Source organism: Sardina pilchardus, chromosome 21, assembly GCF_963854185.1.
Source record: "Sardina pilchardus chromosome 21, fSarPil1.1, whole genome shotgun sequence".
Lineage (NCBI taxonomy): Eukaryota > Metazoa > Chordata > Actinopteri > Clupeiformes > Clupeidae > Sardina > Sardina pilchardus.
Genome location: NC_085014.1, coordinates 28588813 through 28612076, shown reverse-complemented (window position 1 = coordinate 28612076; position 23264 = coordinate 28588813). Strand labels below are relative to the sequence as shown.

Genomic DNA, 23264 nt, shown 5'->3' with positions numbered 1-23264 from the left:
TCTGCAATGTTAACATGTCAAGAGCGAAACAGACATAGATTGTAGATGACTAACCCTCTTCAAGAGGTTGAAAATTACAACCCGGCAAAACATTTACCTTAAAGCTTCTGCTGAAGGACCTCAGGTACATATACTATTTTGCCATCGGTTAGGAATGTGGAACGCTGGCCTGCAGAAGGTTTTAGACAAGCTGATGACTAAATTTGTATGTTGGCAGCTGTGTTTCATCTCTGAGCAAAAGCCCAGGGCAGACCTTGGATAAGGGATGTTCTGGAAGTCCAGGTCAAAAAGGAGCAAAGAGTTGTAGAAGGAATGTTTGTAATGATCTTAGTAGTAAGAAGGGCCATTTTCTTGAAAACACTTCTCAGTCAATAACAGACAGCCCCGAGCGAATTCAGTCATTATCAACATGGCCGTAGTTGTCAGATTTTCTCACATTTTTTTTAAACAAGTAATACATCAGTAGTGACTGTCTTTTGCCTCTTCTTAGCTACAAGGACAAGAGTTCAGAGTTCTCACAAAAATTGGCGGTATCAAATGTATACTTGAGATTCAAAAACACATGCTACCACTCAAAAAGGAACAAATGGTGACTCAACTGCTCTCAACATATCTGAGCTTGCTTCTTGTTGAAATTAAGATTAATAAGCCATGTGGTTTGCATGGGTCAAAAACACTGAATAAGGGCCAATCCTGGAAGGAAAGTGATTGTATTTTGACATTGCGCCAAACATGTCTGTATCTGGCTACATTTGTCTTTGTTTAGGAAGTAACTCGCAACCTCTCTTCTACTCACAACCTTGATGTATTTCACAGTACTTCTAAATGTTTATATTAATGCAACTTCAACTTAACTTAAGGAGAAAAAAGCTATATAGGTGCTTAAAATGTATAAAATAGATGGTTTTATATCATGAACTATTTGAAACTACTTTATACACTCAGGAAGCTGCTTCAACATTGAAATGGTCCGTGGTCCAAAAGGATCACATTAAAAATACACAGTGGTGAAAATAAACAGAAAAATATATGTGACAGCAAGGAATATATTATTGGTCAACATGGGCTGACTTCATTTATCCCAGTTTAGAGCGGAATAAGGAAGTTGGTAAGAATAACTCCGACTCCACAGAGTGTTGCAACAGAGACGATGTCTGGTCTCTTTTTAACATGCTGTATCTTTCTTTTAATGTTTTTTGGAGGTAAGGAACTGTCTTATTTGTTCAATTCTTTCTTTAACCTTTGCACTTAATGTTGTATTGATCATGTGTTAAACAACATCAAAACATTATGAGGAACAACATAAAGCATCCTAAGATACATGTAGGCTATTGTGTTCATCAGTGTTCAACAGTTCACTGCTGGTGGTCCACATGGAATGAAGCCGATAAACAAAATATTTCAAGTCTGCTCCCCAAAGAACAATCTACCTTCCTCTGAGAGGAAATGTGCTGAAAGATCTCTATTTCTCTCCACAGTACGGAGCATGACAATAGTTGGACTGGTTGGGGAAACAGTTACACTGTCCTGCAACTACAACACCAGGACCCACCACACTACAAGCATATGCTGGGGAAGAGGAGAGGTGCCCTGGACCCAATGCTCGGACACCCTCCTGTCAACCAATGATGAAGGCAGGATAACATACAGGGAGTCGGAAAGGTATCAGCTCCAAGGAAGAGTCAGAGAGGGGGATGTCTCCCTCAGCATTCAAAATGTTCAAGAAATTGATAGTGGCATCTATGGCTGCCGTGTGGAGTTACCTGGATGGTTCAATGACCTAAAGATCAACATCCATTTGACTATCCTTAAAGGTAAGACAGCTGTGTATGTGTTTGCTTATGTGATAGGGCCACAACTAGTAATATATACCAATTAATGGTGTTTCTCCTCAGCACCTGAACCCCCCACCAGTGTCATCACTGAAGCATTTGGTATGTGCTTCAAAGTAGGACCACGGCCCATTTCAAATGATGGTGTTTGTATGTACTTATGAAATAATGGGCTTGACCTGAAACTTTATAGTAGATATCTGTTAATGTCTGCCCTGCAGGTGGAAATCTGGCCATTACAGAGGATTATCAAGAGCCAGTTGTAAACCCCGTCCACTCAAAGGTATGCCAAAGAAAATGAAAAGGTCAGTAAGGAGTACTTGTACTTGAAGAAATTGAACAAAGCTGTTTTGTGTCCTATTCCAGGAAAGCACACTATTCTGGCCACAGAACATAGTAAGAGTGGCCGCTGTATTTGTCATGACAGTTGCAACACCAGTCTTTATTTATGGTATGTACTGTGCGTGTCATTTACTTACAGCTAAGACGCATTGTTTTACAGCAAAACCGCAAGCTGATGATGTGACCCACTTTTTCTTTTCACTTCATTTTGTCCCAGCAGGCCTGACAAGAGTCCTGAAGAAGAAATCTCATGAAGGGACAGCTTAAACCTCACCAAGATCTAACTTATTTCTAACTTGTACTGACATATTGTCAGCTAAAATGCAGTAAACTTTGTTTTATTATTTTTTTAAGATTCAACTTTATTGTCATTGTACAATTACAATAAAGTACAACAACAATTCAAGTACAAGTGAAAAGACAACAAAATGCAGTTTGTGTCTAACTAGAAGTGCAAAAAAAAGCAGAAAAGTGCAATGTGATATACTGAGAGAAAGTGAAGTGTTCTGTTCTAGTGTCTCTCTAGGTCATGTTGACACTAAAAGTATGCTCCTGTGTTGTGACTCTGTCTGATATCTGTACTGTTCCTAAAGGCGCCAGGGTTTCGTGTCAACAGCCATTGATTAGGGAAGACTGGATGTCTCCTGACTTTGCCACTGTTACTGAATGATTATCTATCTTTTGCTGTTGAGTACTTAAACCCTAACTATTTCCTTGTCTAGAGCTAATGGATCTCTCCCTTGATGCGCATCATTGTAAAACTCTACTCCTGATTTTTCCTACCATTGGTCTGACTGGGTCTTCATTCATCTGTGGTATCAAAATGACCATCAATACAAAGTAGACAGATGGTGCATAGTACAAGATATATAATGCAGTGTATACAGTAGTATACTGTTTGTTTACAAAAGGTGGTTCACATGAGTAACATAAATAAACTATAAATATGTGCAGTGTATTAGCACTTACATTATAAGAGCAGACTATAAATATGGCTATGCATTATGAACAATGTATGAACAACATGTACAGAATACTGTATGTGCAGTTTAGCAGCCGTATAAGAGTAGTACAAATTCAAAATACTGTCCAAATTATGCACATTTATGGACATATTTGAACCTGTCTTGGACCAGTAGGCCCACTGATAAACAACCAATCGAGTATGCTGATATAAACAGAACACAGTATGTGTGTGATCCGGTCCTTCTTAAATGTATTTGTGAACCGCTCATATTAACAACTGATCTGCAATGCTACCACCTTGTGGCTGTAGGATGGCAGTGCCTTTTTTCCCTTGTATTTTTGCTCAATCGTGTGTAGACTGCTGTCGAAACTTAACTTAAACCTCAAATGTAGTACACAATAAAATAAATATAGCAATAAAGAAGTGTTTGAGTCTATTCCTTTCCAAGTTAATATCAAATTATGGAGAGATACAGGCCTAGTGCTGATGCAAAATAGATGAGGTAGCCTATGGTCACATTTAAAGAAAGCAAAGTGGATCTGTGGGTGTTTGTGTCATTCCAAAAGGAGTCTTTGGTGATAGACAAAGTAATAGTCAAGAAGGACTAAGTGGACTGTAATATTAAATGGTTATTTTAGCTACAGATGACCTAGGCCCTAAGCCACTGGCATAGGCCTATATTTGGAAAATGCTTTTGCCATTTCTAGCCATTCAAAGCCATCATGAATAGGTTTTATGTTTGGCCAAATTATTTTGATGCCTGCTCATACACAACAGAAAACAGCATAGTATATATTTTTTAATTTCTGAACTATGATATTGTGAGTATACTATCCAGAAAAGGATTTTCTTTTATCAGATTTTGTTTATCAGATTTACAAAAGGACTAGAGGAAGCTGGCAAGGCAGAGGCATACGGAGAACTGACGTCACTTCAGGTCCCGCTATCCACAGTGACGCCGTCTCCATGGTATTTCAACATGGCGGCCAGTGGTAAGCAAGCCATATTCACTGTGTATGATTAGTAGAAATGCGAAGACTTCAGTCAGGTTTTAGATGTAGACATGCAGAATAGCTGTACATATAGTTCTTAGATAACTACTGCTGTTGTTCTTTTTAAAAATACCAGTTTCCAAATGAGAACGGTTACCTTTGCTCGTCAAGTTAGATGCTTTCACTTCAAAACAGTTCAACTTGACTGTCTAAATCATTATGAGTACCGTCAAAGTTAACTTCAAATAGCCTAATATAGATTCCAACTGGTTTGCTTTCCTGGTAAGGTTTTTGAAACATCATGAATTTTATGTTTGAGAGGTTTGTAAAGTTACCTCTCTGCAACACAATGTATTGTTGTGCTTCGATGTGCTAGCCAAGCTAGCTAGCAAGCAAGCATGACTGTCTAACTTTAACGTTAAGATAACGTTATCTTTACAGATTGCAGATAACGTTATCTCTGATGATAACAAGTCGGTTGAAATCAGTAAAAAGCAAAATATTGACATAGTAGTCTACAAAATGCTGTACTTACCTAGAATGTCTAGAATTGCCTGCATTAATTCTTCACTGTCTCCTCGTTTACTGAATAACTGTTATCTCTTTTGCAGGGAAGCATCCAATAGTATCCTTTTACTTTGAGAAAAAAGAAGCCTTCTGTAGTCTGCCATACTGATCTCTATGTAAAATAATTTTGTTGGGAAGAAATACTTGCTAGACTGTACACTCACCTTAACAAGTCTTTCAGCTTTCCTCCACACCACTGCAGGTTCTCCTTTACCTCAACAGCTGGTATTTTGCTGCCTTCTTCGTTGCAGAGTGTCTTATGTTTGTGTATAAAGGTATGTTCATTCTAGACATTAGGCTATGACATGTAGCTTATGGATGGAGAAGCAGCTCAAGCAAAAACTGTTCTTTACTGTTGTTGATGGCGCACACCACTCGCCTGCTGTCCCACAGCACTCCCCCACTGTCTCGTGCCACTTGCTTACTGTCCCGTGCCACTTGCCCTGTCCCATGCCACTCCCCCACTGTCCCGTGCCACTTGCCCTGTCCCATGCCACTCCCCCACTGTCCCGTGCCACTTGCCCTGTCCCATGCCACTCCCCCACTGTCCCGTGCCACTTGCCCTGTCCCATGCCACTCCCCCACTGTCTCGTGCCACTTGCCCTGTCCCATGCCACTCCCCCACTGTCTCGTGCCACTTGCCCTGTCCCATGCCACTCGCTTACTGTCCCATGCCACTTGCCTACTATAACAACCCTATCTCTGACCTAAACCCATAGAAAAGCTGGCAGTGCCATAGGACAGTAAGCGAATGGTACAAGACAGTAGGTGACTGGCGTGGGACAATAGGTGTGCCGCCAACAACAGTACAGTATGCTCCTACTGCTACTGGATAGATGGGCACTAAGACCTCTGGAATGTTCTAATGTGTCTCCCCTCCATACAGGTGTTATGCTTCCATATCCATCGCCAAATCTCATCCTGGACATTGTGTTGCTTCTTCTCTTTCTTGGTCTAGAAATCCTCAGACTCTTTTATGGTTGGTATATTCACCAGAAGTGCATGCTTATACGATGACGACAGCACTGTCCACACTGGTTAATGCTTTTCTGGCCTTGCTGTGTTTGTAGGCTGGAAGGGGAACCTTTGTGAGCACAAACTGGCCATGTCCGTGAGTGTGGGTGTGCTTGTGCCGTGCACAGTGCTCTGTGTGTACTATCTGCTGCTGCAGACGTTTGTGCTGAGGCTGGAGTTCATACTCAATGCTATTCTTTTGGGCTTCTATGGCGTTGAACTGATTCTCGGGATAATGTGTATCTCAACTTTCTCTTGGTAAGTTGTGTTGTGATCCATACCTCTGATTTGAAATTCAAATATCTTTTGACCGATCATTATGTTCATGTGATCTTTTTGATGATGTGATGGATTGATAAAGTTTATTTGAATAAGTGCAATCTATGTGGTACACAGAATAGTACAGTTTGGCCCACATTAGCTCATGCTATTGGATTTCTCCTTTTCTTTTTATGTTTAAGGTCAAGTGTATACTGATGAAGTCCTCTTTTGTCTGGAGACAAGAACAGTGTTGAAGACATCTGCAATGGTTGAGATTTGACTGGACTGCGCCTTCAATGGCCAACTCACATGAGAATAAGATGTCTGTTGTTTTCATGATGTGTGTTTTTTGTATAAACTTTATTTAAGAATGTGTCTAGAGCTGCATAACTACTATAGGGGTATCATGTGTACTGGTTGTACAAAGCTAGTCATTTCATGTTCTTGGTCCTATCATGAAATGGGGGAACATGTGTACAAAGAAAATGTGTACAAAGATTTTTGATATTGTATTTTTTATAATAAATTGTTCAACATTTCCAGATTTGTTGTTTTGTTTGATAACAAGGGCATGGGAAGGAACACACTCCTCATTGCAGAATAATCCGATATCACTTTGAAATAATTCTCTGATTTGTCTCTAGGAGTCATATACTGTGGGGCATTTCTCTCTAGGAGTGATATACTGTGGGACATTTGTTCCCAATTCCATGTTGATGCTGCATGTGATTCTGAGACAGTTGGGATAAGGTCTGTACTTGCTATAAGCCTTCTCTTATACATTTGAAAGCAGCTGTCTATTCTATTAGCCTCTTCTTACATCCCGTTCACACCCAGCGCATCACCTGCTACCACCATCCCTGAGCTTGTTTTGGCTTTTTCTTGGTAACACAACTTGCTGAAAAAGTAGTATTTCTGCTATGTTGCTCAGTTGTTCAGTGGTTCTCTCACATAATAGGCCTAAATGAGATGGCTTATGCCTAGCCTACTTCAAAAAAGCACATTTATAAACTTGATGTTTTTGGTACTTAAGTGCAGTGTTAATTTGGACCTATTTGTATAATTTGAAGAATATATGTGTCTACTTCCATGCCCTGCAATGGTTTCAATGGGGCAGATGATAGATGACTTAATCCCCCAAATCTGCGAAAATGGGCGGGGTTTGCGCATTCATCAGCGTTTTGGCTACCGCTCAGAATTGGGACGCAACTCCAAGTACATCAGCCAGTAGCCTTCCACTAGCGGTTGCGTGTGTGCAGTGGATGGGGATAGGAGATGGGGAGGAGGGGCGGGCAGCTCCGTCTGATCAGGGTTTGCGCTGTCAACCTAGGTTCTTGGATGCAAGACGTATGTGCTCGGGCCGGTAGCTTCATTTGACAGAAATAGAAATAATGACTAAATAAGATATAAATTAAGTATTAGCAAGCAATAATATTTATTGTTTAAAAAATACATAGGCTACCCTCATTCATCACATGCTCCGTTTTTATAACGGGCCATAGCTATTGTGTGTTTGGTTGGGTGATGCTTCCTTGTTCATCTTCGTCGGTGGTAGAGATGGAGGGCTGTGGAGACGGCGAGGTGGTGGTTCAGAAAGTGAAAACGGAGGTTAGTGATTCTTTTGTTAAATCCCTCTCTGCTGGTGGCCGTGCTTATTTTGTTATCTGTTTCACGTGGATTTAATGTCGTATGGTCAAGGTTCTTGGTGCTATCGTTTTTGAGACATGGACGAAAAAGCCGGCATTGTGATTTTCCTTGGATTGACTTGACACTCCTATCTCCTTTGACACCAGGCAGATCCGCTATTCGAGGTTTTCCATTTAGGAATAACTAGGAAGACCCCTCCCATAAATTTGCCATTGATATGGAGGAGTTATTTTATTGCCATTTTCTGATCATATTCAATCCTTTTAAATGACGTGTCATTCTTTGATCAGTTCCTTGGTATAGGCTACACTAGACACACAAATAGGCTATATGTAGTAAGAATGATCCTTCAATATGAAAATTATTGAGATGGCATTTGTGAAGCCTAATATTATGTATTAAGAAATTCACTTTCCCTGCGTTGTATGAAATGATTGGGTGGGAAAGTGTTTGCGCATCTTTGAGATGAATGTGCAAGAGGATTGAAGTAGTTCAGGGTGGGGGGTCTAGATTAAAGAGATTACTGTTTTTGGCTGGGTAGTAGCAGTGGGGCAGAGCTTGGCCATGTGCATCCTACTCAAATGGCATGTTTCCCCTATAGCTGTTTGAGGCAGCTGGGTTAACGGTGTCAAGGTGGTCAAATCAGAAACTGTAGTCTGTGCTCATAATGATGCCTTACATGCACCAAGGTAGAGCTAAACTTGTCTCCGCTGCCAGGATATCATTTCTTACCTGACAAGAATCTGAATGGACAGGAACGTCTCTTGCTGTAATGAAGCCCTAACAAACAGAGAGTTCAGGGAGATATATTTTCCAAAGTCAGGACATGTATTATGCCTTCAGTATAGGTAGCTTTGCCTTTACTCCTAATTATGGTTAAGAGCCAACCATGTGGAAACATCTACCTCATCAAACCATTTCAAAGGAGTAGGCTATATGCTGTATCAGCTTAGTTCAAATCATATGATTATACACAGAACATGTACTTTTATTTAAGCTCCTGCATTTATTTTGTAAACAAGTTGTCACCCAAGTATTTTACTTGTAGGCTATTATAGGCTTACTTCACTCTTTGGTAGGATCATTTAGATTTATAATCAGAATATGCATACACTTGGGTTGAAACCTAATAGGATGGATTTCTTCTGTTTTCTCTTAAGTGTTCACGATTGACAGAAGAAAGAGATGAAGCAGAAAGACAGTTGAAACACATCAAGCGAGGTGAGTTTAATACCCTTATGCAATGAGATGCATTGTATTCCAGGTATATCTTCTGTCAACCACAGTGTTTTGAAGTGTTTGTGTATAGTGTGTCAAATTCAATGGTTTTCTACAGCACTTTCTTTCTCAGAATAGTAAGACATCAAAAGAGGGTCATGTTGGCATCATTCCTTTATTCACTGGCGGAAATAGAGAGGGAGTCGATTTCATTAGACATGTTGTTACCTCAGCCCAACACTTGCCCTCCCTGCTTACCTTGTGACACCTCCTCCCACACACCCATCCCATAATGACAGTGTCTGGAAGCTGGCCTCTGAATGGCCATCCACACCCACATTCAAGGGGTTATCCCAGTTTCCATGACTACTCAAACCCAGCCCATGTAATGCATTTGTGTTTTGGTGACCTTACGTACCTGGTGACATGTAATGAAATACAGCCACCATTAACAATTGATCTGCTAACACACTGGCTGCTGGAAGTCTGTCTGAAGACTGCTCTTAGGTAAGAAGACGCGTTTAGGTGGCCTCTTCCAAAATACATTTACAATTTTCTTTATGTCCTAGCACAATACTTTCTACTCGCATGCATGTTTTTTTAAGTCTCAGTGTAGTTTAGAACCTTTTCCGATTTAATAATGTTTCTTTTAATGGGCTTTGTCCAGTGGCTTAGGATAACAGTCTGAGGATTTGTGAGGATAACAGCAGTACAAACAGTCCAAACAGTCCTACATCGATTTATATCACACGGTTTAGAGAGATGCTTCACTGCTTTTGTTTTGCTTTGTTTTGTTAAGACATTATGTTTAGATTTATGTTTATTTTAGCACAAATGATTTTGTGCTAAAGTTACTTGCTTGAATTATTGCAGCAGATGTTTGTTTGTTTGCTTCATCACTCTCTTTGCAAGGTAATTGAAAATAGTGTTTGAAAGTAACAGCAGTGCATTGCTCTTGTAGCCCTAAGAATGCTGATGCTCCCTATTACTTAGTGTTGTCTTTTGAGGTTTGAGGTCTTGTAAGTTAAATATGATGGTCTCAGGCAAAACTATGCCATGATGCCTGAATAGGCAGTAGGACACCTCATATTACGACTACAGTAGTGTATTGCGTCGTGCATGACCATTGTCTAAGAAACAGGTGTCCAGGGGACCTCCCTCTGAACCGGACAACTGAGGGGCTTTTTTAATGTCCACTGGAGTCATCCATAATGCTGAGCCACCCCCCAGGGAGGACATGAGAGCACAACTAATTCTATACTCATCCCTGTCATGTTATTTCACTGAATTATTCAAATGTCCTGTGATAAATCATTAATCAGTAGAAAATGAGTGGATGCCTCTGCCCACATTACAGCCCTATTGTAGTTCATGCAGTAGGCCTTTTACCTGCTGCTGTATATTTCATGAGCAGACTGTTCCCAAGCTATCATGCCTTCCTGCCTCACATTCAATTTAGTGATGACAGAAAGCATATGTTATTATAACATTTGATGATTAAACATCATCAGCAACTGCACTTCATGCATTTCTAATGAATTTATTTTAAAAATATTTTTAGACAACTGACAGTTTTTCCCATTTTTCTGTGCTGTGTCTAACATGACGCTGCAAATGTGCGTGTTTATTGGCCTACTTGCTGACTTACAGGACAATGCCCTAGTGCTGGTGGCTCCTGATTGGTTGGAATGCTATTTGATGATTGGCTGCTTTGGGGAAACTGCCGTTGAGTATCTGGGAGGCACCGTGTGTGTCTGCTACAGCAGCTGTTTCCCACCTCATGGCTCTGAAGAGGCTCCAGTGCACATAATAGTGCTGAATCTGTGCTAGTTCATTAACACACACGCATCAATAATCTGGCTGCCACTGTGAAATAATGATTGCAAAAAGTCACAGCTATCTATTATCAATGTATATATCTTCAATATGTAGCATATTTGTCTTTTATACATCTTTGTGATAGCCATATGCACATACGCACACATTTATTTTTTCTAAAAGCAATCTTAATTTGTACAAAACAGCACACACATGGCTAATGGAATGCTTTCTCATTTCCACAGTGCCATGCCTTTATGTGTTTCTGTGCCTCCGCTGCAGGTTTTCTGAGGCCATATTTTCCTTATGCAGCATTAAGCACCGAGTAGTTAGTGACCTAGAATCTCCACACAAGACGGCCCCAGAGCTATGCGTTAGCAGTCTGTCATGAGAGAGGGAGATGAACAGAGCCCGTGAGTCAGGGCTGCTCCACCAGGACAGATCTGCAGCGCAGTGCAGCGCTCCCCCCTCTGCTCCACACGCGGCTGAGGCCTCTCTCCACGCTGCGGCGGCTGTATGGAAATGAGCCACATGTTTAGTGCAGGCCACTCTTGAGTCACAGACGGTGGAATTGTGAATGATCCACCATGCTTTGTTAAACCGAGCAGTCATTCATCAGAGGCGCTGACTGGACACAAAGGGTTGATGGGCCAGTGAAAGGAGTGTGATTTGAGATTGCTACCAGTAGATCACTTTTGAGAACAAAAGGCTCGAGCTGGCACATGTTTATTTGGAGCACAGATGTTTGCCCTTAGCACAGCTTTGTACCCAGGTGAGAAATACAGCCATAGCACGCATGGAGCTGTGCTGTCTTATGTTTTCTTGGGAAAAACAGCCAGATGATGTTGCCGCATAGGAAGAATATGGTCTTTGTCCTCCAAACACAACAAGAGGCAAATGATGGATGACAGGGAGAGAACAGTGTTGTTTTGATCATCTTTGCAGGGGATGCTACCCTGTTGTAGCTTACTGCTGAAGACACAACCATGCAACCGGCACAGCATTCTGCTGCTGTAACAGTATAGTCTCTAGCCCTTCAGTCAAGTTTCTTGATTTAAAACAAGAAAATGTTAGTTAATGAGATTGTAATTTCTTGCAGGACAGAAAGTTGACATGAAATGTTGTTCCAGATATAGTCTTTATATCTACAAGCTGTAAATAGGCTGTATGCCTAATTTATAATATATAGTTATATATTTAATATATGAATGGATTCATCATCTTACAATATTAGAGAATCAATTAATATTTCTATTGTAATTATACTGTAATTTATCAGTTATTTATTTATTTTATTTTATTTGTATTTAAAAAAACCTTTATTGCTATATTATTCTGTTCTGCAGATCCCCCAGTGCTAGTGCTGTGGAGATGTGTTGTGTGCTGCAGGCTGCACTCTTCTGGGTGTGCCACATGAAAGGAAAACAACAACCCCAAAGAGATTTAAACAGTTTGGGGGGAATAGTGAGCATGTCAGCGTGCTACGTGCCTGATTCCCAATTCCAGACTAGCTACTAGCAGAGCAAGGCAGCCCCCATGAATAATTCACCAGCTGCTTTGTACGGAAGAGCACAGCGCAGACCCTGCCGCTCCTCCCTGGCTGCTACAAGCCCATTCACAAATGACTCATTTACTGCCATGTCAACTACACCTGCAGAAAACATGCGTCTGGCAGAGTGCCCCTGACCTCTCCAAGGAAATGAAATTATTTACTGTATTGCTGATGCACTTTATGTTTACAGTGAAAGGCTGGAGTGCTATGGCTCAATGTCATGTGAAGGGTGTGGGATGAGCTGGTGTGTTTGGGGTGGCTGTGTGGTGGGATGGCACTGGGTGGAGGTTAAAGATGAGGGTACTGCAGTGGTGGGGGGCAGGATGCCTGGAGAGTAACAGAGGTCTGCTGCTGACTTAACACTTCAAGCCTGACATGAGTGTGACACCAGATACCCCACAGAGGGGCAGCTTTGGAGGCTTGAGTTACCCCCAGTGTCAGGATGTGTGCTGCAGAACATGAAAGCGCATATTGTCATTTCCATCAAAATGATCCATCCAGTTTTGAATAAAAGAACATTATAACAGACGTTTACCCCTGATCTCATATAATACCATTTCTGCATAGACTGGCAAAAACAGTGTCCACTAATGTACAGCCACTGTACAATAGCTCTGAAATGCAGCAGGCTTCACAGTCTTTTTAGTTCTTATTGAGACACTGGTGAGTAGCCCCTGAGCAGTCTGATTCTGCTGCAGATGTGTTTTGTGTGAATGGACACAGTCCTATGGCTCAGTTCCCTCTGATAATTGTGATACTAAGATGATAATGGATCTGCAGTGTTACTTTTGACAAAGGATTATCTGCATTGTGTTTATTGGACCAAGTCATTCAGTTTCTATGTCTGTGATGACATGCAGTGTTTTATGTCAAATGATTTAAATGAGAAGGCTGAATGATTAGACTAATTCTATTCCGTATGATCCCATATTTTAAGACATTTCCTGACCCCTGAACTAAACTGTGTGCAAAGCTAAATCTATCCCTTTCTGTCACACTTTACCCAGACGACGTTGTACGAGCAAGGTGGCATTTGACCTTGTCCAGTGATATACTTGAGAATCTTTCTTTGAAGCTTTCTTGTGATAGTCGGAAATTGTCTTGCTCTAGCAGTGCATGTTTGTTTGTTCAGTCTATTATGTGATGCTGGTTGTTTGTTAAAGCCTTTTGTTTGCCCTAGTTTCCCAGATGGTGATTGAGGAGGTGAGCGTTTTGCAGACTCAGCTGGAGATAGAGAAATCTTGCAGAGAGAATGCAGAAGCCCTCGCTACGAAGGTAACAGAACCTTACTGCGTATACATGTTTCACATCTCGTGTGTAGCAACGTTAAAAGAGATTCTGTAAGAATACTCATTTGGACCACTGTAGCTGACCCGCCACTTGATGGTTTCTGTGTGTGTAGCTGAACTGTGAGAACAGGAAACTGAAGTACCTGAGTCTGTCGTCTCGGCCCTGTCTGGATGAGCTGCTGCCCAGTATCTCCGACTGCATCTCCCTGGAGGAAGAACCGGACCCTCAGGAGCCCAGCCCTGACCCCTACACCCAGTATCAACAGCAGGTCAAAGGTCAGCACACACAGGCCATTCACACTGCAGGGCTGTCAGTGTTAATAGTGGAGTGCAGATATAAACAAGTAATGGATTGAGTTTCTGAAGGAGCCATCTTAGTTGTGTTTTCTGTATGGACCGACGTTTATCAGCCATTCCAGTGCTTTGGTAGTAGATCTCCATTTGAAGGATTACATGTTCTCATGTCCATGTTTATCTTTTCATTTATGTGATCCCTACAATCTGTTGGACACTGGATGCACTCATATGATACACTGCTATTTAAGATTACCCTCTTTACACAACAGCCAGATTAGTGGTATTTGATATTTCAAAACAGTTTAAAGCATTTGATGGTGTCTGTGTCTGTTATATTATTCCTCAAATGCTGCTGTTGTTTTTGTTCATGTGCCATATTTAGGGATTAGATTGTATTCTGTTTCATCAGACAAACAGTGGTCAGATTAGCTCAGTGACTGTCCCGCCCTGCTGCAGATCTCCAGGTGACCGTGAGCAGCCTTCTGGAGGAGAAGAAACAGCTGGCCTGTCAGCTCCAGGAGCACCAGAAGCAGATCGAGGAGCTCAGCACACAGGTGACCGGCCACACAGACAGACTGGAGCACTGAGTAGACATGCGCTCTTTACTTAGTGGAAACAAAACCCCACTCATCGACTCATCCAAATACCGACTCATCAAAACTTCTGTGGCCTCCTCAGAGTCCAAATGGCAGCATTAGATCATTAAATCATTACATTAAATCATTACTGAGGGTGGTTTTGACTACTGACCGCCACTACCGCAGATAGATACCCAGGACTGATCTCAAGTTGAATACTGCTAACATAAATAGGTTGTGTTTATTTATCAACTGTAAATACAGAGTAAGTTTTACTTGCTGGAGGATGTGCATGTTTTATGCGTCACACTGTGTAACATCTAAACGTATTGTTTAATAGACTGAAAAGGAGCAAGCAGAGATGAAGGAACTGTACAAAACAATTGAACAGCAAAACAAGACCATTAAGAGGTTTAACAGAGGTAAGCAGATGCACTTCATCCTTTTGAATAAAGTGTGGATGCTATCATGTCACTAACACTCTTCCACGGCAGGGTAAAGGAGAGGATGGGTTTGTGTACATCTGCTAACTCCTGTGTTAGGACTGGACACATCTGTTCTTCCAGCCCACAGATGCCCAGAGCACTTAAACATGCCCCTAACCACATTAGCTGCAGGAAATGTCCATACTCCCATCCTGTAGAGACACTCACATCACTTACTCGCAGCCCCCTTCCCCCATCCCAAACCCACACCCACACACTGATCACTGTAAACATTTTACTGTAAACATATTTTATTGGCTTGAGTTATAATTATGGGAAGATTATTAAACCAAGATATAGCTCGCTCAGTGCACACAGTGGCATGCACCCTGATACTGTGTGTGTGTGTGTGTGTGTGAGTGTGTGAGTGTGTGTGTGTGTGTGTGTGTGTGTGTGTGTGTGTGTGTGTGTGTGTGTGTGGGTAGAAAAGTTAAAAAGAAGTTGGTGTAGTGTTGTTTTCTCTGGTGCCCGGGTGCATAATGGATTACCCTGAGAGGAGAAAAGCATTCATGGACCCTGATGACCTTTTGGACTAACGGAGTTAGACCCTCCTGTTTTGCGTTTTAGTCAAACCAATAGGCTAGCGCTGGACAAGCTGCTTTGATTTTCTGTTCACCTGTCTTGTCCCTAAACATCTTCAATCATTTCCATGGTGGCGCCAGTCTCTCTACCCTCTAACTGGCGTGCACAACTTCAGACTGACCTAAGATTTCACTTATTCTTATTTTGCATTTCTTGTTTTCTTTATCAGCTTAAATCTTTTATAATGTTAAGGTAAACAGGAAACCTATATTTTGTTTTTGAAATAAGAGCAAGACCATTAAGACCAATGTTGTCGGAAACTCATTATGTCTGGTAACTATATATCGTTACTGTTTATGTAATGATGGAAGTATGCTGAAGAAATGTACATCTCCATCTTGGGAACGAATGACTTTGGATAATTGATTATTTGATGGACCTTTCAATAGTGTTTTTTCCTAAAAGTGCTGGCGAACTCTAGTCTCAATTCCCAAATGCAAACATTTGCTGACGTAGCTGGAATCATATTTATATCCTGGTGTGTGTGTGTGTGTGTGTGTGTGTGTGTGTGTGTGTGTGTGTGTGTGTGTGTGTGTGTGTGTGTGTGTGTGTGTGTGTGTGTGTGTGTGTGTGTGTGTGTGTGTGTGTGTGTGTGTGTGTGTGTGTGTGTGTGTGTGTGTGTGTGTGTGTGTGTGTGTGTGTGTGTGTGTGTGTGTGTGATTTTGTACAGTGTCCATGATGGCAGCTCATGAGTATGAGGGCCTGAAGGAGCAGCTGGATCTGGAGGAGAGTCTGCGACAGAAAGCTGAGACCTATGCACACGAGGTAACACCAGATATCCCTAGTCTTCACAATCTGCTACCGCTGAAATCAGAGCAATAGGCCAGACTAGGACTACTAGAGGACCTGGGTGAGGTGTGCTGACTCTTGGCTCCATGGATGTCTCCAGATGCTGGTGAAGCAGAAGGAGGCGAACCGCCAGAGCATGATCCTGATGCAGCAGTCGGAGCCCAGCCTGCAGCTCCTCAAGGCCCTGGAGGACGTGGCCAACCTCACCAAGACTCTGGAGCAGGAGAGAGTGCAGCACCAGCAGAAGGTAAGCAGGCTCCATCCTCGCTTAACACTCGACTGAGGGAAATGGCCCTCTGTCATTTCCACCGTAGTGCATAGAGGGCAGAGTTAAACATTTAAGCCCTGCTTTTCTGTCCGCCTCGAGACTGATCAAGCCTGTCTGACAGACGACCCGTGATCCACCACAGTCTCAACATTTGACACGTTGAGGTCTCTGAGCTCAGTGAGACTGGCATGCTGGTGAAAAACACAAATCCCTTATACCAGCAAGTCCTGCTGGGAAACTGTGCTGAATCTGCAGCATCAGCACTCCTCTTCTCACTAGAGATGATGCCACAGGATATGATAAGACGATGGAATGGGATGGAGGCAGTTATCACAGCAGCCATAACTCAGATGAAGGCAACTGCAGCACCACTACATCAAACAGACTCCTTTGGAGTTTACCAGCTGTCATGATAGAGAAGAGATTCATTGATGAAAATGAACTTTGTCATTGTTATGAGGGTGACTTAAGTTGATACAGATGACATCAGGCCTAAGCTACCCACAGCTTTTTAAACCTTATACTGTTCCAAAGCAGACTTTTTGTTGCACATTTTGGGTCATCAACAAATATGCTAATTGCAGTTTGTTATTTATAAATTATAATGTTATAATTAGTGTAATATTGTAATAGTACTTTCACTTAGGGATGAGGCAGTATGACTTATTTGGTTTTTTGAGATTTCACAATAGTTTCACGCAAAACAAAACTACAAGTATATGTGCACTATCCTCTTTGTCTCTGACATTTGCTTGCTGTTTTCCCCCTAGTAGCACTGTGTTGCCTATCAGGATCAATATGGGCTGTTATATTCTCGTCACACAATACTCAGATGCTCTCTGTGGCCACTCCATCTGCTGCAAACGGCTGTTTACCAGTGAGCACAAACAGATGCCCATGTGCTGTACAATCAGTGCCACAGAGCCAAAGTGCTGACTGTGATCTGCATTCTGGAACACTGCTAGCCGCATCCCTACGCCATACACATCCAGCAGACAGTGCAGAAAGAGCCTGATGCGTGTGCCCTCAACACAGGGGAGTGCAGCTGGATGCCAAATTCACAGCATGTCAATCAATAGCGATTACTGGGAGATTGCTGTTTACTACTAGCAACCTACACAGGCCAGCAGAGCGGTGGCACTCTCTGAAGCGCTCGATTCTCCTGCCTGTGAATTGTTCCAGCCGTGTGGATCACAGGACATGTTTGGTGGGATCTGAAGGTAGACCGTAATGTCACGCAGATGGCTGATGTGTTGCTGTGGCTCAGAGACTGAGTGTGGTGTGGTGTGGTGCCTTTCCCCAGGTGAAGGCTCTCGAGGCAGAGTTTGAGGAGTGCGCCCTCCACAAGCAACTGGGCCAGATGCAGAAGCAGCTGGATCTGCTGGAGGAGGAGAAGAAGGAGACCGAGGTGCGACTACTGGAGGAAGAGAAGAAGAGAGTCACTCTAGAGAGCCGAGGTAACACACACACATGTCTAATGCAACCCTATAGAACGTGAAGATAAAGTGATGTTCAAATCGTATTTGTGATTTCATTGGGCTTCTGGCATATGTAAACATTTTGATTAAGTGCATTGTATTATGGCATTAAAGGTATCGATGTATGTAGTCTTTGGTGTCAGTTATACCTGTGTTTTTATTCACATTCTGAATGTGCTGTTTATCTGTCAGTGATTTAAATGATGTATTCATACATTTTACAGTGCAATGAAAGGCCTGAAAAAATAATGGTGAAATGCACAGAATTTGTAAGCCCTGTATTTAGTTTATTGCCTATAAGCAGCTCTTGTCTTTGATAAGAAAAGCTGCGTGTGGTGCCTTTAAGGCCACTGTTAGCCGTGTTGGTCCAGGGTGAGTGTAATGAATGAGGGCACCTCTCTGCTCCTCCCTCCTCAGTGTGTGAGCTGCTGGAGGCTCAGAAAGGCCCCGCGGATCCAGTGGAGGCGGCTGAAGCTGCAGCACCGTCTCCTGGGACGGCTCCTCCCCCCGCTCCTCCTCCTCAGCCCCCTCCACCTCCTCCTCCCCCACCTCCTCCTCCTCCGCCTCCTCCCCCCTCTCGCTGCAACCCCCTCAGGTGATGCTCTACTTGCAAAAGCCACTCTGTCTGACCAACATTTTGACATCTCTAGAGGACATGTTATGCTTGTTGTGTTTCCCTGGACAATTCTAGCACATCCTTTTATTTGCCCCTAACACAGACCCCTCTATGTGCTATATACTCCTGCCCCACTAGTAATGGTCATGATTCATTTTCAGATGGACATATCTTAATGCACGTGAAGTCAGAATGATGTCATTGCTCATTTCCATTTGCCATCTTTATTTGACAGCTCACTCATTGCCATCATGAGGAAGTCCTCCAAGGGTGGGAAGGGCTCCCTGAAGACAGAGCCAGCGCCTGGTGAGTGTGGGTCTGCCATGGGCCGTCTGCTGAGGCCTTTCTTGGCTGTGCAAATCATCAGCCATGTTTCATCTGTGGACCTGCTGTTACCGAGTCTGTCTGTCTGCGGATATCCATTCATGTGTGTGCGTGTGTGTGTGTGTGTGTGTGTGTGTGTACGTGTGTGTGTGTGTGTGTGTGTGTGTCTGTGTGTGTGTGTGTGTGTGTGTGTGTGTGTGTGTGTGTGTGTGTTCCTCCCTGTAGCGGACGCGGGTGCGGATGATGTGAAAGTGAAGGCGGTGAATGAGATGATGGAGAGGATCAAACATGGCGTGGTGCTCAGGCCAGTGAAAGGACCGGACACAAAGGTGAGGCACCCAAACAGGAGCCGTCTGAAGCGCCTCTAGTCTACCAGTCTTCACGCCCATTCTGGCCATTTTGTCTGCCATCCAATAAGTGCTTTCTCAGCTACTCATTTGTCAGTTGTCATGTAGTTGCAGTGTCCATCTAATCAACATGTTTCTGTTTCCTTTCTCTCTACTGACTTCATCATTGAAGAGATTTGGAGTGAAGGTGATTTAATGAATTCATTGATTCGCTGTGGTCTCAACTCAATGGAATGGCAGCTAACTTAATCATGGCTTGAGTATGCCTTGTTGATGGTGACCATTAACAGAACAGAGGATATAGAACAGAACACAACAGAGAGAATAGTGTCGTGCTGTAGTAACATGATTACAGCAGGACTTTGTCCATTTTCTGCCTTTCTTTATGGCATCAGGATTTTCTTCCAGGCAAATTCTATTTTCAGACCCAAAAACAAGAGTCAATCAGACCAGGCAGTGATTGACTGGGCTGCTAGCCAGTTACCCCTGCTAAATCAATAATATGACGTTGTGCCTGGTGCTTTTTTTAAATGTAACCAGCTGCACATTCTGATTTGAGTACATTTAGTCTGGTTGATTCAATGAGATCATGAAAACCAAAGTAGCCCACATTACACTGACTTTTGTTTCAGATAATGGATCAACCTATTGTAGCATATTCCTCACAGTGTTTTAACCATTTCATTTCAGCCAGCACCTGCAGTGGAGGAGAAGCCACAGGAGAGCGCCATGGAGGAGCTGAAAGGAATCCTGGTACCTGATTACAATTCTTCTCTCAGCTTCACTATATACATGAACTACTGACACACTCCAACACACGCACTCTGCGACTCTTCTAAATGTGATGTGTCCGTGCCTGTGTGTTAGGAGACGGTGAAGAAGAGCCCCAGTCGAGGGTTCCAGGAGCCGGTGCAGGTGAGCGCTAAGAAGGACAGCGAGCTGGAGGTGATCCTGAGGAGGAGACGCAAGCAAGCCTGTGACCCTGCAGGTACAGCTGCTGTCCACATGGAGGCGCTCCATGTTAGTGTAATCAGTATGAGTAGACACAGGCATGAAAAGAGCGTCCATTCTGCTCTCTCTCTTGCTCAGGATGGGGTCTGTTGTGTGCATACTTGTGTGTGTTATGTGGGGTTTTAGTTCATGTGCAATGATTCCTACAGTGACAACCTGTGGTCATGAGGTGCAGATGCAAGCTCTGAAGTGCAACTGATGACATATTTCCATTCAATTGTTGTGTCTGCACCTCAGAAGCACTGTTTTTTATTTTTGTGTATTCTATTTGTGTGTAAATCCTTCCAGTGATAGATGTTTTTGCTGCATGCACTTGGGAGTTGGAATGGGTTCCCCCCCCCCCCCCCCCCCCCACATTGTCAGTGTCACTATATGATCCAGTAGGGGGCGACACAAGCTCAGTCCTTATGTAACTTTGCCATTGCCCCAGTGGTGTGCTAAAGCTTACACAAAGCTCTTACTATAGAAAGGTTCCATTTATTCTCTCTTTTGATGGACACATTTTCCACAGTGACAGCTGAATAGAAGTGTGAAATAAGCACATAGAGAGGACATCAACAAAAAAGGCAAAATGAAGAAAAAAGACGCTCTCGTAAAACAATCACACCCCCCATTGTACCCTGAAAATGATTTTTGGAAAGTGACTACTTGGAGTATTCTCTTCAGAAAAGAAGTGTCTAAGTGTTCTAAGTGTTCTGGTGTCTCCTCCTGCAGATGAAAGAGACGGCCTGGAGAAAGGGTCCTCGTCCAGCTGCATGAATGGAGGCCACAGCTCCGACGCAGGCCCAGAGCCAGAGGCAGCAGGCAGCAGCCCTCAGCTGAGCGGGGAGCCGGGCGAGTCGGCCGCGGGCCCGGAGTCCACTCGTGGCGCGGCTGCGGCCAGACGCAGCTCGGATATCGGCACCGAGCTCAAGGGACTCAAACTGGCAGGGGGAGTCCGCCGATCCATGTCTGAGAAAGGGCCCTCAAACGCAGGCTACAAGGCCAAGTGTGTACGGTAAGCCCTGCGACTTCTTCTCAAACAGACAAGTCAGATCAAGACTGTTCCACAAGCACCTGATCATCAGAAAAGGCACATGAACCTGAGCTGTGGTCCTGTGCATGAGTATGTGTGTGCACTGTGCAGGGTGTGAGCGCACTGTAATTAGGCAGCCAGTGGTCCAGGGTGAGTCTTCTGATCCTGTCTGTGGTGTCGTTCCAGCGCTGGGAGATGTGAGAAGCAGGCCGAGAGCGTGCAGGCCAACGGGATCGGCCACCCCGCCTCGGGAGAGGACACGCACGCCACGCTGGCCTCCCCCGCCCCCGGCCCCGACGGCCACGCCGCAGCCAACGGGAGTGCGGCCGCCGCCTCCGCCGACGACGCCGAGTGCTAGTGTCCGCAGGCGGGCCGCCACCGCCGCCGCACTGCGCTCACCGCACAGTCTCCCGTTTGACTTTGTATTCTCTGGTTTGTTTTTGAGTTTCTGAGACACAGTTTGGAAAGCTTTAGTTATTTCAATGTACATTTTATGCAAAAAAACTGACTGCTGGTGTGAGTTGTCCTCTAAAGGCATCCACTGCAAATGGTCATCGCAACAATACCAATTGGCCAACTGGAGTGAGGAAGTGAGAGTGTACTTTGGCGGTGGCTTTGTTAAGCAGCTGTTATCCCTTGAAGGTGAAGACTTTTGTATATCAACTTGGATGGAGCAATGTGATTATTATAAATGCTGAATCTAATTATGCATCTAATCTAATTTCAGTCGACATGTATACTGGCTCCGATATACTCTTTGACATCTAAGCAATTGGTTTCCAGGAGAATGCAAACTGTCCATATTGCCATGGTCTTTTGCTATTCTATTGGCAGCCGAGTTGAGTCACATTTTTGTCACAAAAACGTGGTGTGGAGTGAGGCTCTGTAATGAGATAGGGGGTTCACAGGCTCTGGGCTTACCAGTGCAGCAGTCCAACAGTAGCGAGCAATGTTTACAAAACAGTAATTGGATAAATTGTCGTTCAGGAACTATGAAGGCACTTTTTTTGCTATCTGGATTCGATCCACGATTTTGTGGGTTCCCATTGTGGTGTACAACTCTCTGGTGATGCAAGTGAAAGCCATGCAGCTGCTCTGATTTGTAAAGACAGCCTTGAAGCAGAAAGGTGCTGACATACTCAGTCTACCTCCCATACGACACTCTTGCCTCTTAATCTTATCTGAAATTGTATGGAGTGTTAGTGTTGAGCAGCTTCAAGGACAGGTGATCCAGCTTGTAATGTCTTCCACCACTGTTCGCCAAAGAGACTTTGCACTGCTGAGGATGCTTTGCACATGGAGAGTGTTAACTCCTAAGATGGGAGCAGTGTTTCCTACAACGCCAAATCCCTGGGCTATGCTATCCAAATAGTTCACGCAATATCCTCTGCAATAGCATTAAGTAGTGTAATTGTGCAGAACCATGCCACCTTCATGCATCCCTCATGGTCATTTAGGAAATGTTCAAGCGGTTTTGAAAATGATGTTAAGTAAACAAAACCTTGCAGTTAGAACAATGAGATATTTGTTTCGAATTTTGCAATTACTCACCTGAAGTGAATCAGCCTTTTTAGTTCTTATACCAACAGAATCCATCATAAGTCCTAACGCCCACCTGCTCTTGCTCATTGTAGACTACTTTAAGAACACCTGTACACACACCTGTAAACCCTAGATTAATTCGGAACACTTCCTGAATGTCTTCTTGCCTTACCAAACATATTCTTTTCTTCATACCACTCAATTTAGGTATTTGCTTTTGTACAAGTATTTAAACATAAAATGTGTCTGATTTCTTATTTTGCTGTGTCTGGCCTCCAAGATGTCTCCATCCATTTTCTCATTCACTGCCCCTTTTTAATTAGATTACAATAAAGTTATTACCAATAACTAGCCAGTTGGGTTTTTTATTCAATATTGTTGTATGTCTCAAACATGAATCAAAGTGAAGGCATATGATACCTCCCCACAATGG

General features: G+C 43.3%; 3 protein-coding genes across 6 annotated transcripts; all 3 read left to right on the top strand.

Moving 5' to 3' along the window:
- The first annotated feature begins 1133 nt into the window (after positions 1-1133).
- LOC134068969 (hepatitis A virus cellular receptor 1 homolog) lies at positions 1134-3541 on the top strand. 3 transcript variants are annotated; one of them, XM_062524797.1, is made up of 6 exons: positions 1134-1202; positions 1479-1814; positions 1896-1934; positions 2054-2115; positions 2199-2283; positions 2395-3541. In XM_062524797.1, the coding sequence occupies exons 1-6, from the start codon at positions 1151-1153 to the stop codon at positions 2439-2441; spliced, it is 621 nt and encodes a 206-aa protein (XP_062380781.1). In that variant the 5' UTR covers positions 1134-1150; the 3' UTR covers positions 2442-3541. The 3 variants fall into 3 exon arrangements, with proteins under 3 accessions (XP_062380781.1, XP_062380780.1, XP_062380782.1); XM_062524796.1 differs by having other exon boundaries at positions 2392-3541; XM_062524798.1 differs by lacking the exon at positions 1896-1934 and having other exon boundaries at positions 2392-3541.
- Positions 3542-4071: 530 nt separating this feature from the next.
- Positions 4072-6425, top strand: tmem216 (transmembrane protein 216). The gene is made up of 6 exons (XM_062524877.1): positions 4072-4133; positions 4745-4758; positions 4882-4975; positions 5587-5679; positions 5771-5972; positions 6176-6425. The coding sequence occupies exons 1-6, from the start codon at positions 4121-4123 to the stop codon at positions 6189-6191; spliced, it is 432 nt and encodes a 143-aa protein (XP_062380861.1). The 5' UTR covers positions 4072-4120; the 3' UTR covers positions 6192-6425.
- A 902-nt stretch (positions 6426-7327) lies between these two features.
- shtn3 (shootin 3) lies at positions 7328-23179 on the top strand. 2 transcript variants are annotated; one of them, XM_062525203.1, is made up of 17 exons: positions 7328-7583; positions 8783-8843; positions 13391-13485; positions 13613-13775; positions 14253-14350; positions 14715-14796; positions 16112-16206; positions 16331-16477; positions 17802-17955; positions 18394-18571; positions 18828-18898; positions 19142-19245; positions 19436-19450; positions 19954-20016; positions 20131-20251; positions 20989-21271; positions 21476-23179. In XM_062525203.1, the coding sequence occupies exons 1-17, from the start codon at positions 7500-7502 to the stop codon at positions 21645-21647; spliced, it is 1986 nt and encodes a 661-aa protein (XP_062381187.1). In that variant the 5' UTR covers positions 7328-7499; the 3' UTR covers positions 21648-23179. The 2 variants fall into 2 exon arrangements, with proteins under 2 accessions (XP_062381187.1, XP_062381188.1); XM_062525204.1 differs by lacking the exon at positions 19436-19450.
- Positions 23180-23264: the final 85 nt, after the last annotated feature.

Excerpts from the sequence above, each read along its gene's own strand:
- LOC134068969 (XM_062524796.1), top strand. The coding sequence starts at position 1,151 with ATGTCTGGTCTCTTTTTAACATGCTGTATCTTTCTTTTAATGTTTTTT. Across the intron at positions 1,203-1,478 it reads TCTTTTAATGTTTTTTGGAG|TACGGAGCATGACAATAGTT; the intron begins GTAAGGAACTGT and ends TTCTCTCCACAG. Across the intron at positions 2,116-2,198 it reads TAAACCCCGTCCACTCAAAG|GAAAGCACACTATTCTGGCC; the intron begins GTATGCCAAAGA and ends GTCCTATTCCAG.
- tmem216 (XM_062524877.1), top strand. Across the intron at positions 4,976-5,586 it reads TCTTATGTTTGTGTATAAAG|GTGTTATGCTTCCATATCCA; the intron begins GTATGTTCATTC and ends CCCTCCATACAG. Across the intron at positions 5,680-5,770 it reads AATCCTCAGACTCTTTTATG|GCTGGAAGGGGAACCTTTGT; the intron begins GTTGGTATATTC and ends CTGTGTTTGTAG.
- shtn3 (XM_062525203.1), top strand. The coding sequence starts at position 7,500 with ATGCTTCCTTGTTCATCTTCGTCGGTGGTAGAGATGGAGGGCTGTGGA. Across the intron at positions 16,207-16,330 it reads CTGAGACCTATGCACACGAG|ATGCTGGTGAAGCAGAAGGA; the intron begins GTAACACCAGAT and ends GGATGTCTCCAG. Across the intron at positions 20,252-20,988 it reads GCAAGCCTGTGACCCTGCAG|ATGAAAGAGACGGCCTGGAG; the intron begins GTACAGCTGCTG and ends CTCCTCCTGCAG.